Here is a 15,266-nt window from a genome sequence, read left to right on the forward strand (position 1 = left end):
ACTGGCGCTGAAGGAGCTGGTTCCAAGGCCGACGAGCAGCGCTCCGACGCCGAGAAGAAGGTCGACCTCCTCAAGTTCGTCGTCCGCACCCGCCAGCGCATGCTCCGCCTCCACGTCCTCGCCAAGTGGTGCCAGCAGGTCCGAACTCACTGCTCGCTCATCTTATTAGGGTTTCTCTTTCGCTCTTCTTCTCAATTGCATGCCCACCTTGATGTCTATGGCTAGGGCTAGGGCTACGATAGGTTGGTTGTGGTTGTTGTTGTTGTTGATTCCTAGCCAACCCAAAAAAAAAAAAGTTTTGACGCTTCTACTCGACATGTTTCTCAGTTGCATAATTAGTTCGTTCGGGTTCTTGATACGGAAAAAAAGAAGAATTTTTGTTTGTTTGGGTGTGGGGTGGTGAAATTGTATGGAACTGGCGTGAAGTATGGACCATTTTGGGAAGACTCGATAACTTTTTGGAAAGATTTGATCTTTATGGTTTATTTGGTTTCTCAGTTGCATAACTAGATGATTAGGGTTCGTGATCCCCAACAAAAAAGTGTTCTTTCTCTTTTTGGGGTGTGGGTTACTGAAATTGCATGAAACTGCTGACTGTTTTGGGAGAACTGGATAATTTTTTAAAAGATTTGATCTTAGGGTTTAGTTGGTTTCTCAGTTGCATGCCTAGATAATTAGGGTTCACAATTCCCAACAAAAATGTATCTTTTTTTTTTTTTTCTTTTTTTTGACTGTTGGGGTTGTGAAAATGTATGGAACTGGCATTAACTATGGACGGTTTCGGGATGGCTTGCTAATATTTGAAAAGATTTGATCTTTAGGGTTTATTTGGTTTCTCAGTTGCATACCGAGATGATTACGGTTGAGTCCCATCAAAAAAATGTTCTTTTTTCTTTTTTGGGCATGGGATGCTGAAAATGCATGGAATTGCTGTGAATTATGGACCGTTTTGGGACAACTAGCTAGTTTTTTAAAAGATTGGATTTTTAGAGTTTGTTTGCTTTCTCAGTTGCATAACTAGATGCTTAGGCTTCTTGATTCCCAAAAAAATTTTGACTGGCGAGTTGTGAATGAAAATGCATGGAACTGGCGTGAACTATGGAACATTTTGGGGCAACTAGCTAATTTTCAAAAAGATTTGATCTTAGGGTTTATTTGGTTTTGCAGTTGCGTAACTAGATTATTAGGGTTATTGACTCCATAAAAATAAGATTCTTTTTTCTTTTTTCTTTTTTCTTTTTTCTTTTTTCTTTTTAGAGGGTGAAAAATATTGAACTGATCTGAAATATTAGACCGTTTTGGAATGACTACGACTTGCATAACAATTGGCTAATCCTTTTTTGTCACCTGACCTTTGAACTCAGTTGATATGAGTGATTTGTTAGATGGCTTTTTTCTCTGATAGAGTTTGGGGTATCTTGGATTCAGCTTTGACGTCTTGTTATTTCCTGTTAGTTCTTCTAGAGAATAATTGGGAAGTTAAGAGGAACAAAAATTATCACCGCTTACGAGTTATGATAGTGTGGTATTCGAAACACTGGTGTATCTTGAAGCACAGAAAAAGCATGGTTTCTGGTTTCTTCATTTTTCTGTGATCTTTTGTATTAGGCCTACAAATTCTACATTCTTTTGGTGCTACTGGGATCACAAACATTTGATTGTTAGAAAAATCAAAATTTGCGAGTGTAATTAAGAATGGATCTTAGAAGAGAAGAATGATTATCACTAGCTTTAGAGCTTCAAACAGAGGAGAAGTTCTACAATATGACCATCTTTCCAGTCAATAATGCAAGATTTTTCTTGCTGGTTAAGTTTGTTTGATGATCTATGGAGGAATAAGGAAATTGACTAATACTGAGAACTCAAGCATATAAAAGATAGCAAAACACGAGTTAGCCAAATCATGGTACTTCAATAAAGGCCACCAAGTCCCTTCTTGAGAAGTTTATTAAATGCCCTTAATCAAATTATAGTGCATAAGCTTGGTAAGGATATTTTAAATAAATGGTACACAATTTCACATATTGTACGTTTGTTGATAGGAGGTTGCTATTAATTCACTAGTTTTTGAATTTTTTGCCTAATCATAGGACCTGAAGGGCAGTAGGATATAGTGCAATTTAAGATTAGGGCAAGGCACTTTTATTGAGAGGACTTCATGGAAGCAAATAATAAAGGTTAGGAACCCAATTATAACAATTGAAAGGTTAGGGCCCAAATTGAAGTCTCATATAAGTTAGGGATCCTGGATGCAATTTATTCTGTCAAGAATCATAGATTTTCTGTAGCAAATCGAAAAACATAGACATGATTTATCAGCCGGTTTGGGACATGTATAATATTTTGATTTCAATAGATAGGCAAATATGGGTTCTTTCTTACTTCCTATAGTTGTTACTACATAGAATGGTATAAATGTTACTCCAACTTGTTGAGGAATATTTTGATTGTTATTATATTTATTATGTTTCCAAAGTCTTTGACTTCTTCCAGTTACTTTTTTTGTAATGTTCCCTAAAGTATCACTTGGAACTTGTGAATAATGTCCTGACTACATAACTTATGGACATAGATAAGCGAAAGTGTATGATTGATGTAGGAAACTTGATTTAAGCTGCCGTGTCCGTGTTGGATACATTTTAGATACTGATATACACCTGATATATGTTGTTACCTAATACTCAAGGAATCAAGGAATGTGAACAGGTTACAGGGTAGCATTTTGGGTCTAATTGGGTTGGAGTCATTACCAAGTAGCCTTGATCCTAAAATGTATTATATATAAGTTATCTCACTTATCCATTTGGATGACCATTGAATCATGGATTCATGGCTAGTAAAACTCAAAATATAATTTGGTCTAATTAGCTGTCTCCCTTGATGAACATATGTAGATTAATTTGTATTTTTGTAAGAATGAGTTTAATTTGTTATGCTATGTATGTATTGTTTGTTGTGCAGCATAAAAAAAAAAAGTCTATTTATGTATTTGTGCACAACCTGTATATATAACTTTGTATTGTGTTACGCCTTTCACATGCAAGCTTATTGCTTGTTCTGTTTTTTCTGACTAAATCTTTTGTTTCATAACTTATATTCCATTACCCCCCCTGACATCTACAGGTTCCTTTGGTTCATTACTGCCAACAACTTGCAGCAACATTATCCAGCCATGATACTTGTTTCACCCAAACAGCCGATTCTCTGTTCTACATGCATGAGGGGCTGCAGCAAGCTCGTGCTCCATTATTTGATGTTCCATCTGCTGTTGAAGTCCTCCTTACAAATGGTTATCAACGGTTACCAAAATGCATTGAAGATTTAGGAATGCAGAGTACCCTTTCTGCGGATGAGCAAAAGCCTGCTTTGAAAAAGTTGGACACACTTGTTCGGTCAAAACTTCTTGAAGCCGTGATTCCTAAAGAAGTATCTGAAGTTACAATTTCTGATGGTATAGCTACTCTTCGTGTAGATGGGGAGTTTAAAGTTCTTCTTACATTGGGTTATAGAGGACATTTGACATTGTGGAGGATACTGCACTTGGAGTTGCTTGTTGGTGAGAAGCGTGGGCCTGTTAAACTTGAAGAAACACAGAGATATCCTCTTGGTGATGACCTAGAGCGTAGAATGGCTTCAGCTGAGAATCCCTTCACAATTTTATATACAATTCTTCATGAACTATGCGTTGCGATTGTGATGGATACTGTAATTAGGCAAGTCCAGGTTCTACGTCAAGGCAGGTGGAAAGATGCAATACGTTTTGAGCTTATATCTGATGGCCATGCTGGTGGGAACACTGCTATTTTGCAGCTTGGCCAAGATGGAGAACTGGAATCAACTGGTCTTAGGACGCCTGGTCTGAAAATCACTTATTGGCTAGATCTAGACAAAAACAATTCTGATTCTTCCCCATTTATCAAGATTGAGCCAGGGCAAGATATGCAGATAAAGTGTCTACATAGTTCATTTGTCTTAGATCCTCTTACAGACAAGGAAGCTAACTTCTCCCTTGATCAGAGTTGCATTGATGTTGAGAAGCTTCTTTTAAAAGCTATTGCCTGTAACAGACATACTCGTCTGCTTGAAATCCAGAGGGAGTTGAACAAAAATGTTCAAATTTGTCGAGCCCCAAGTGATGTCATCCTTAAGCATGAAGCGACAGAATTTGAGATTGACTCAAGAAAGGTACTACAAGGAGATGATTCTGTGTATCTAATTACCACCTAATATACACTTTCCTTTGTGCAGGCTATGGAAATTCTTCTTTTGTAGGAAATTCCTACTACATGCCAATAATTCTATTTAATGAGTTATTTTAACATCGCACTGAAACCAGTAAACTATCCAATGGCATCAGAGGCCCTTAATACTTCCTCTCAAATTCTGCTACGACATTCAAATTGACGATCTCTACGGTTAGACATGTTGTAGAGTATTTGAAATTTTTCGAATCCAAAACCACCATTTTACACATCAAATATTAAAATTCGAAATTGTGTCGGAATTGACAATTTTAATTGCTATTGTGCTGAATTTTTGTTATTTTTTGCTGTGTATATCAATACCGAATTACTGATAAGTCTGAGAGTCAAATGTGGACTGCTATTATCTGTTTTAATCAGGTCAGTCAACTGCATGGTCCATTTGTTGTGCATTTGATGCACTAAAAAATTATTTTGAGAACCATAACTTTTGTTTTTAGGAACTTCAGATATCCTAGATCATGTCTAAATGTGTGGAATATTGATTCTAGTGCTATAGCTTTGTATTTGTGGTGGGAAAAAAGAAATCAAGGCCTTGGTCTTTCTCATTCTATCGAGGCCCATATCGTTGAGTCAATTTTCAGTAATGTTAAATATTCAACTATCTGCTTCTTTCAATTTGCTTCTCTTTTTCTCTTGTGCAAAATTCACTACTGTTTGGTGCAGATCTTGAGTGACATTTATACGTTTATAATTGCCATGCAGAAAGAAGATAAACAGAACATTGATGAGTATTTTAGGGATGAGATACTTCAAGTACGGGCATATGGGAGATCCTATATTACCCTCGGAATAAATATCAGGTTCGCATGTCTGATTTTTTTTTTTTCCTTTTTGTTTTTACTTTTTCTCAATTAAAATGGACAAAAGAAAACCACTCTTAATTTATATGCTGTGGTTTTTGGAGGCAGTGTTGAATTGGCAACTTTTGTGAACTTTGGCATATTTTTACCACTTTGGCAGCTGTTTCGAATAAACTTCATGTTGAACAATCTTCAACTGTGTTATTGCGACATTCAACCTAGTCTTGCAGAAACTTTAGAATGTAGTTCTCTTTTTTTCTTGATCATTTAATGCCAATTGATTCTTCATAGTTGATTATCTGGGATGTGTTGATAGATACCGGTTGTTATATTCTTCCTACTGTCAATAAATAAAACCTATGCTTTCTCTGTCAACTGCTATTGAAGTGCTAAACGAGAGTTTTACTGAGTTACACGTGAATCTGTTTAAAACTTGTGATATATGAATATATCCTTTGCTAGTTAACGAGGTACATGCTGTCACCTGAAAAGAACTATCATGTTTATGTAATTCTTTAGTAAGTTGCATCCTCGAAGTTTGTGATAAGAAATTTTGCTGTGTAATAATTAATTTTAATTTTGTATAGTAGCCGCTATATTGGTACTGATTACAATCCCTTGATGATCCTCCTTACCAAGTTGTTCCCGATAGACCTCTATAGATATGTTTCGTTACTGCTCTTATTTCTAATTTATGTAGCATTTTCAATCATGTATTTGTTCTAGTTTGACAAGACACTATTTATTTTCCATATTTATTCCTGCTAATTGCATGTACATACAACGAATAGTAACAATAACATTTCCGTGTTTCACATTCATATAATTGGTGACGTTTTTTTTGCTAGTGCATTGTCATATACTAATTTATGTGACAATTTGTGAAGTTTTATTTTTTTATGTTTATATAATTACCATCTCTTTCTTCCTTTCTCTTTAGATTGTGTAGCGGCTTCACGTAGATAAGTGCAATGGCTATGTTTTAACTGAAATTTGTGCTTAAGCAGCAGTTTTAAGTTCTTTACTTTGTGAACATACTTTGTTTTAACTGAAAGTTGTGCTTAAGCAGCTAATTCTTTACTTCTGTACTGACTTTGTATGTATTAAGCAGACGTCTATGTGGTAACGGAATTTATGTTAATCTAACTGTGTGTATATTGTGAAATGCATGGACTCGTTGTTGCCTAAAATGTTGTCATTTTCTCTCATCTATGGTTTTGTAACAAATTTTATGTCATTGCTCAGTCTTGTTTCTTGTCTCTCTGATACAGGAATGGCCATTTCCTTCTTCAATCTTCTAAGAATATTCTATCACCATCTGCACTGTCAGAATGTGAAGAAGCTTTGAACCAGGGGACAACTACTGCTACAGAAGTTTTTATGAGCTTGAGGACCAAGAGCATTCTCCACCAATTTGCTTCCATTGGACGGTTTTTGGGACTAAAGGTTTAATTCATTCTCTGCATTTATTTATATTTTATGATCTTGAATGTGCCTGTAACATCTAGTCTTGAATTACTTACTTTTATTTGTAATGTTCTGTTATATGCACTATAATGCTTATAATGCATATAGGCATTATAAGCATATGGACGAACCTTGCAGAGGAACCCTTGATAAAGTCTAGGTCAAAGGAACATAAAATAATATAGAGGCAATTATGATTATAGCCCTGCGAAGTTGCTAGATTGCGGATTATCCTTAAGAAGAGGAACTCTAGGCCAATTAAATTTCCTGTTGAATTGAATAACCCAAATAAGCCAAAAAGAAGATGCCAGTTTTAATACTTACAGCCCAATTTTTATAGTTTAGACTACTATAATATTGTATCTTGTCTCTTTCACAAATTAGATTAGACTGCCATCTTTGTCATATAGATTAGTAGTAATGATTGGTTCACCGGCGCTAATTTTTTTTTGTAGTTAAATGCTACATGATTGAAACTGACCTTCTGTTTAATGTATAACAGCACTGATTTTAAGAAATAAAGTTAACATTTTCTTGTCCTGCTTATGATAGGAAGTGTCCTGGAAATTGAACTTTCAGATTTTCTTTGAGTAAGGCTATGCGGTATGTTGATTGTTAGAGCTTCAAGAAAGTGAAGCTGAAACTTATTATCAACCATATAATACTAACAAAATATTTTATTCTGCTATTCATCTGAGGTGCTTTGAGGAAACTTCATATAACCCCTTGTGGTAAAGCCTGTCTTTGACTTTGCAAACTTCAGTTTAGACTGTAACACAGTTTAGACTGTAACACTATAACTTCCTGTGGTTATTGTTTCACTTACCTGTTAGAATTTTCCATTAAAACTTATTAAATAAATGAGGAGAATTGATCGAAGGAATAGAGATAATGAATTAATGATAGAGATCATACTGAGAAAGCAGACAATTCTGTATTGTACAATGCCAAAACTGTGTGGCTAATTCCATCACAAAATAACGAAAATTAAGAAGATTAACATAAATACTTATTTATAGCATTTTTTTTTAATGAGCTACATTACTAGGACTTGGGCATTTAACTAACAGGAAAGTGGAAATGTAACCTCAGGGCTGTTTTAGTGTTACTGTCCAAGCAGCGGTGTGTGGTAAAACGGAATCGAATTGTTATAGGAGGGAGTATATGAAATTTCCCTACTAATTAAAATTAAATGACCATTAATAACAAAATAATAGTACCAAACTTTGAAGGAAGTGATAGAGCTGGGATTTGCTTTTATCAACTCATCTTTCAGTGTTTCAGTTTCTGCTTACCATCGAATTCTATGAAGGGCCAATCTGCAGTTCTGTAATATGAAGTTACTAGAATTAAAAGGGCTTTGTTAATGTCGATCTATATAATGCAGAATCATTTAGAAGTTTGCTTTTAAAAAACTGACACATGATTAGTGATCAGATTGAACTTTCTATCTTCCACAGGCCTAAAAGCAAAGTGGCTTTGGTGTTTACAGTGTTCATCATGTTATATCTATTTTGGGAAGCTTTGGTGTATATTTATAGTCATAAATATAAATTTTTCCGTTTGCAGATGCATGCAGATAATTCGTTTGAGTGATGAATGTACTAAGTAATACTGTTTTATTGCTCTCCAGGTTTATGATCAATCTTTGAATACCTTGAAAATTCCGAAGTCCATATTGTATGGTTCAGACTTGTTGCTGATGGCATTTCCACAGTGTGGGAATTCTTATTATTTGTTGATGCAGCTTGATAAAGATTTCAAACCAGTTTTTCATTTGCTGGAGACGCAGCCTGATCCAGGTGGGAAATCTCAATCTGCTTCTGATATCAATCAAGCTATTCGGTTTAGCAAGATTGACGTTGGGCAGATGCAGATAAGTAGAAATGAATTGAGTATGAGTCTTTTTGACTGGGAGAAATTGCAACGATTGAGGAACGTAGAGTCATCTAATCAGATCTTGGAAAATGGTCTTCTTCCTGAGCGTGGAATGGAATCTCGTTTGCAGCTTCCTGGTTATTCAAAATCGACATTTTCATCTGTTGTTGATGAAGTTTTTGAGTATGAGAAAGGTGCATCAAGACCTAATAATCATCTCTCAACATCTTATAGTATGCCTTCTTTTCCCCAAGTAGGCTCTCTTTCTTATAGTCCTCAGGGAGTAGCACCTGCAATTGGTTCATCAAGATCTGAGGGAGGATTACAGCATTCTCCAGTTAATAACGCGGCAAAAACTTCTCCAGGCCTTCTCAGCTCGGGTGGTTACTTGTCAACTAATATGAGGGGCTCTCTTCAGAATGGTGCTATAAATGCCCTCTCCGCTTCAAGCTCTATGAGGAACTCATCTATTCAGAAATTGGCTAGTTCAAAATCTGGCCAGGACTTGAGCTCTCTCAGGTCTCCGAAAGAGCTCAGTAATATCGATGGGAGTCGATCACATCAGTTGATGCCTCCACAAAGGAGCACTGGTGCTCAGATCTCTGTTAAAAGTTCATATCCAAACATCTCCAAAAGCACATTAGCTAGTTCTCTAGTTGAATCTACAGCAGGTACACATGCTAACTTTTTAACTATCCTACAACCATGTAAGACCTGATTTTAAAAATTTTATGTGGAAATTTTGTTTTATTCAAATTCATATATTAACAAAAAAAAATTGCTCTTCTTTTAGGGCAAATAGCAGAGTTTGGCAATTCTTCTACCCCATCCTTTGGTAGTGTTGGTAAACTTGAAAAATCATCTACGAAGCGCTCTCTCTCGCAATTGCTCCTGCATATTTCTTCACTGCCAGTACAGTCCAAACGAAGAAAAGTTTCAGAATCGGTGAAAAGTCTTTCTCCTGCTTTACAGTTATTTTCATCTGTACCAACACCAACAACAAATGGTTTCACCTATGGAAATCTTCTTGCTGAAGGAAATCATAGCATGACACCTAATATTTTTGTCTCACTCCTCCTCCATGTTGTAAGGCACTGTTCCCTCTGTATCAAGCATGCTCAACTGACCAGCCAGATGGAGGCTCTGGACATTCCATATGTTGAAGAAGTGGGGCTGCGGACCCCATCCTCTAGCCTGTGGTTGCGGTTGCCGTTTGCAAGAGATGATTCGTGGAAACACATATGCTTGCGCCTTGGTAAAGCTGGAACCATGTCTTGGGATGTGAAAATAAATGACCCACATTTTAAGGAACTTTGGGAACTCCACAGAGGAAGTAAATCAACAGCTTGGGGTTCTGGAGTTCGCATTGCAAATACATCCGAGATGGATTCACATATCCATTATGATTCAGATGGTGTTGTCTTGACTTACAAGACTGTTGAGGCTGACAGTATACAAAGACTGGTGTCTGATTTGAAGAGGCTTTCAAATGCACGATTATTTGCTTGTGGGATGCGGAGATTAATTGGTGTGAGAGGTGAAGACAAGATTGAGGATAGCCAGACAAGTTCTGAGGCAAAAATTAGCTCTGTAACCAAAGGTGCCAGTGATGCTGTTGATAGGTTATCTGAACAGATGAGGAAGACTTTTAAGATTGAAGCTGTCGGTCTCATGAGTTTATGGTTTAGTTATGGGTCCATGCCGATGGTGCACTTTGTTGTTGAATGGGAAGCTGGTAGGGAAGGTTGTACAATGCACGTCTCTCCTGATCAGCTCTGGCCACATACAAAGGTTTGCACTTGTTATTGTCGGGAAGTTCTTTTAATTATCTATACTAATCCATAAAAAAGAATGTGATTTAACTGCATGTTATTTGTGTTCTTAAAATATAAGCTATCGGTTGAATCTTCATCTAGTTTGTTATTTAGTTTAACATCTAATTGATTTATGTATATTTGGCCTTCTTGAAGTCTATAAACATATATCTAGCTTTTATTGTGGGAATTGTTTATGACTTGTGAGGCCGCGCTAGTTTCATATAAGCATTTAGATTTGCAATTCTGGTTTTTAATCTATCCCATTAAAATGTGACCTTACTTAAAATTTTGTATAGAAGTTCATTTTTTCTGGCTAAGAGTAATAGTTATAACGAACTGCTAATTATTGTCATCTCTGTGATATTATCTTACAGAACGAATGTGATTTATTCATTCTGATTTATTTAAATGCTTGTTTCTAATCAAACGACATCTTGCAGTTTTTGGAGGACTTTGTGAATGGAGGTGAAGTTGCATCTTTCTTGGACTGCATACGGCTTACTGCTGGACCTTTACTTGCTCTTGGCGGTGCAATTCGTCCTGCAAGGATGACTGTCACCGTCTCTGCTGGTTATAATCCTTTCAATAAGCAGAATACTGTCATGCCATCTCAGGGACTCTTAACAAGCTGTTCATCATCGAACAATGCCCAGCCGGCATCTTCTAACCCCACAACCACCGCTGGTATGATGGCTCAGCTGAGCAATCACAGTCTTCATGCTGCTGCAATGCTATCTGCCGCAGGACGAGGTGGACCCGGGCTTGTTCCTAGCTCCTTGTTGCCTTTTGATGTCTCTGTTGTGCTTCGGGGCCCCTATTGGATACGCATTATATACCGTAAAAAATTCTCTGTTGATATGCGCTGCTTTGCTGGAGATCAGGTTTGGCTGCAGCCGGCTACGCCACCCAAAGAAGGACCTTCGGCTGGGGGATCGTTACCGTGCCCGCAATTTCGGCCTTTCATTATGGAGCATGTTGCTCAGGGTTTAAATGCTCTTGAACCTGGCTTTGTAGGCGCAAGCAATACAAACCCTAGCTCAGGTGCTCAACTGTCAGCACCAAATCCCAACCGTATGAATGTCCCTACCACTGTTGGTATGACTCGACCAACTTCATCTGTAGTTGCGAACCAGGTGCCTGGCGGCTTGAACCGAGTAACCAATGCTGTGTTGGCCTCCTCGGGTTTGGCTTCAGGGATCTCTGCAGTCCCTGTGCGTTTATCTCCAGGCACTGGTCTGCCCGTGCACATGAAAGGGGAGCTCAATACAGCCTTCATTGGCCTTGGGGATGATGGCGGTTACGGTGGTGGTTGGGTTCCTCTCGCGGCTCTTAAAAAGGTTTTACGTGGCATCCTCAAGTACCTTGGAGTGCTGTGGTTGTTTGCACAGTTACCTGGTCTGCTCAAAGAGATACTAGGTTCAATCTTAAAGGATAATGAAGGGGCTCTTCTAAATTTGGATCAGGAGCAGCCGGCTTTGCGCTTCTTTGTCGGGTAAGCCTCAATCTTCGATTTAAGAACTGCAATATAATTTGGAATGCCACACATTGCTGTCAATATATATTATATGTTTTGGTTGGTATTCAGTTCCAATATTCTATGGACTACTAGTTCTTTACAAGTCAAGTCATTAATTTATCATCACAAGGTTGCTACAGGTTATTGACTACTGTTCATGATATATAATGTATGGTTGCCCATGCATTGGTCTCTGTTGGCTAAAATCACATTACATTTTCTTGTTCTCTGCGTGGTATCTGTTGATAATCTTTTATAATATCTTCATTACTTAAAACTGTAGGTTCCTTAAAGCTGCTATAGAGTTTCACTTGTTATTTTCTTTGTTAACCAAATACGCTTCCTCCCTCTGTTCTCCAGGGGATATGTTTTTGCAGTAAGTGTTCATCGAGTCCAACTTCTTCTGCAAGTTTTGAGCGTTAAACGGTTCCACCATCAGCAGCCACAGCAACAGCAGCAAGCACAGAACAACACTCAGGAAGAACTGGCTGCAGGAGAAATCAATGAGATATGCGATTACTTCAGCAGGCGGGTCGCCTCCGAGCCCTACGATGCTTCTAGAGTTGCTTCTTTCATAACTCTTCTCACCCTACCCATTTCAGCGCTCCGAGAATTCTTAAAGCTGATTGCTTGGGAGAAAGGCCTGTCTCAGGCACAGGGCGGAGACATAGCCACCGCACAGAGGGCCCGTGTCGAGCTCTGCTTGGAAAATCACTCGGGCTCAACTTCTGCCGACAACTCAGAAAGCAGCTCTTCGTCCACTAAGAGTAACATCCATCACGATCGAGCACATAACTCTGTAGATTTCGCTCTGACCTTTGTTCTCGACCCCGCTCACATACCGTACATGAATGTGGCCGGTGGAGCGGCCTGGCTTCCGTACTGCATGTCAGTTAGGTTGAGATATTCGTTTGGTGAGAGCCAAAACTCCCACGTTTCTTTTCTTGCAATGGAGGGAAGTCATGGTGGAAGATCTTGTTGGTTGCGGTACGAAGATTGGGAGAAGTGCAAGCAGAGGGTCGCGAGGACGGTGGAAGGTGCAAACGGGACTTCGCTGGGGGATGCGAGTCAGGGAAAGCTGAGGTTGGTTGCTGAGACGATGCAGAGGACAATTCAAGGATACCTGCAGCAGATGAGAGATAGTCCTCTCTCCGGAGGCTCCGCAGCAACATAGCATGTCCGATCAACTTCTATCTTTAGACCGCAACCGACAATTTTACGGTATTGGATAGTCTATTAGATTTGTACAGCATAAGGGGAATGTTGGCATGCATTTTGTGAAGAAGCTTGAGAATTACTTCCTCGCCAAGCTGCTATGTACACTGCCCACTAATTTGTTGGAGAGGGGAAGAGAAATAGAAGGAATGTGTGGTAACAATTTTGTACAGTCAATAGATGATGATGTAGCATCTCTAAGAAAAAACTTTCTCCTTGACATGATTTGGGATATATATTAATATCCCAGTTGTGAAGTATGACATGATACTTATTAGATGCTTGACTAAGTCTAATTTCTTGATGGATTAGAGACAGTATAGATTCAGGTGCAGAGTTGGCCGATGCTGCTTTAGCTGTGGATAGATCCCGAGACTGGCAGAAAATTATATCAAAAGACAAACATGTTGTTGCATCTCTTTGAGGGGGTTGAGGGGATTGGGCAAATTTAGCATTAGATTGTATCGGTGCGACCACTTAGGTAATTCAGGTAATCAAACTATTGAATTTTGTTATGATATGTTTGGTGATTCTGTATTTTTCGTGTTCCGAAGAAAGTTCATGTGCTGTTGAGGATTAATGAAGTAAAACTGAACTTGGGAAATGCACATGCAGGCCTCTGACTTCCAGCACAATGTAAGAATACCCCCTCAATTTTTTATATATTTCCTACTGAGCATCTCTCAGTGAAATCTAAGGATATTTTATTAACAATTTTAACTTTCTTTTCTCCTTGTAAACTTCTGAATATTATTATATTTTGCTGAAAGATGCCTAGTAGGAATTTTTGTGAAGAAAATTCCAAGCCAGGAGATGAAAAGTGGGGACTTCTATGAAATTGTCTGAGAAGCCAGGGACTTGCACAAACATTTCCCTTCTTATGATTTGTAAGGGTGTATGGTATCTCATTTTCAATTTTATGGTCTTAAGAGGGGATTGGTTTTACAGACCACTGCAGCAGCAAATTATTGACCTCTCTTATTGCAATCTTCTTTCTGTTTAGTTATTTGCTCCTCAGGTGTGTATAAATAAATCTATGTGAGTTCAGGAGATTCCCTACTTTCTCCTCATGTAGTTTTTAGATGCAGGACACTAGTCACTGCATATGTATCTTCTTTTCTGTCTTGTTGTGCTGTTCCCTTCCCTCCAAGGTGCCCTACTCAAGGAGGAAGTCTACTATGTAGCAGCTACACTACATCATCTATAATCAGCTAAATATATTTCTTTTTTTTTTTAGAAAGAAGTACAATAAAATATTTTTCTAAAAAATTATGATAGGATGAGTGAGTTTCAATGAAATAATTTGATTGGTTGAGGACACCACATCAGTAATATGACTGTTGTATTTTAGACTTTTTCTTACTCAAGGAGAGAGAGAGGGAGGGAGAGTGTATGAGCACTCTGCTCCATGATCTTTTTTTCTCAATTCCTTGAGACATGAGTAGTACACTGCCTCTCCCTACTCTCTTTGTGAGTTACTCACCTCCACTACAGCTGCCGTTTACTCTCTGAGGTTTCGTTTGGTTCGGATATAAGTAAGAACTAGCATGTATCAGAGATAGGTATAAGTTTAGGCATAAGTGAGAACTAGAGCAATTTTGTGTTTGGATGAAAATTTGGTTGTTCTCGGGAATAAGAAAAATAGTGTTTAGATGGATAAGATAGAATAAGAAGAATAGTTTATAGTTATAAATAGAAGATAATGGTGTTACTTCTCTCATTATATTTGAATTTAAATTTTTAAATTTTAAATTTAAATTTTTAACTTTTAAATTTTTAAATTTGAAATTAAAATTTAAAATTTTAATTTTAAATTTGAAATTTTAAATTTAAAACTAAATTTAAATTTGAAAGATATAAAATATCATGTTTAAAATTTTAAATTTTAAAATATCAAATTTAAAATTTAAACTTTAAAATTTAGAATTTAAATTATAAATTCCAATTTTGAAATTACAAATTTTAAATTTTAAAAATTTAAATTCTAATTTAAAACAAAAATCTCTCTCTATCGGGGATGTTATTCCAAGCTATATAAACCATTGCACCCTTTCGTAAAGACAACAACAGTATGTGAAACATCCGTACCAAACACATACTCCGACCGACCAATTGTAGTTCTAAATCGACCAACTGTTTTGCTGTAGTTCTAAATTCACCCTATTTGTTCCCAATCGGCCAAGCCTACCCGTGGGAAGGCCCATACCGGGTTATCCCAAAATAACCAAGTATGGGTGGGAATATGAACAAGTAGTTCCCACCCACCCAACTTTGTGTTTGGGTACAAAATGGGGATAAAGATCTTATC

General features: G+C 37.5%; 1 protein-coding gene across 1 annotated transcript; it reads left to right on the top strand.

Annotated features, from left to right (window-relative positions):
* Positions 22-14,017, top strand: LOC109727868 (mediator of RNA polymerase II transcription subunit 14; the record flags this gene model as incomplete). Its single annotated transcript, XM_020258063.1, is given in 8 exon segments — positions 22-138; positions 3,124-4,185; positions 4,968-5,065; positions 6,337-6,511; positions 8,166-9,081; positions 9,204-10,201; positions 10,668-11,719; positions 12,104-14,017. Coding segments are annotated over 8 exon segments (5,232 nt in total), but the record flags the coding sequence as incomplete, so codon positions are not given.

The sequence above is a fragment of the Ananas comosus genome, linkage group 23 (genome assembly GCF_001540865.1).
Source record: "Ananas comosus cultivar F153 linkage group 23, ASM154086v1, whole genome shotgun sequence".
NCBI lineage: Eukaryota > Viridiplantae > Streptophyta > Magnoliopsida > Poales > Bromeliaceae > Ananas > Ananas comosus.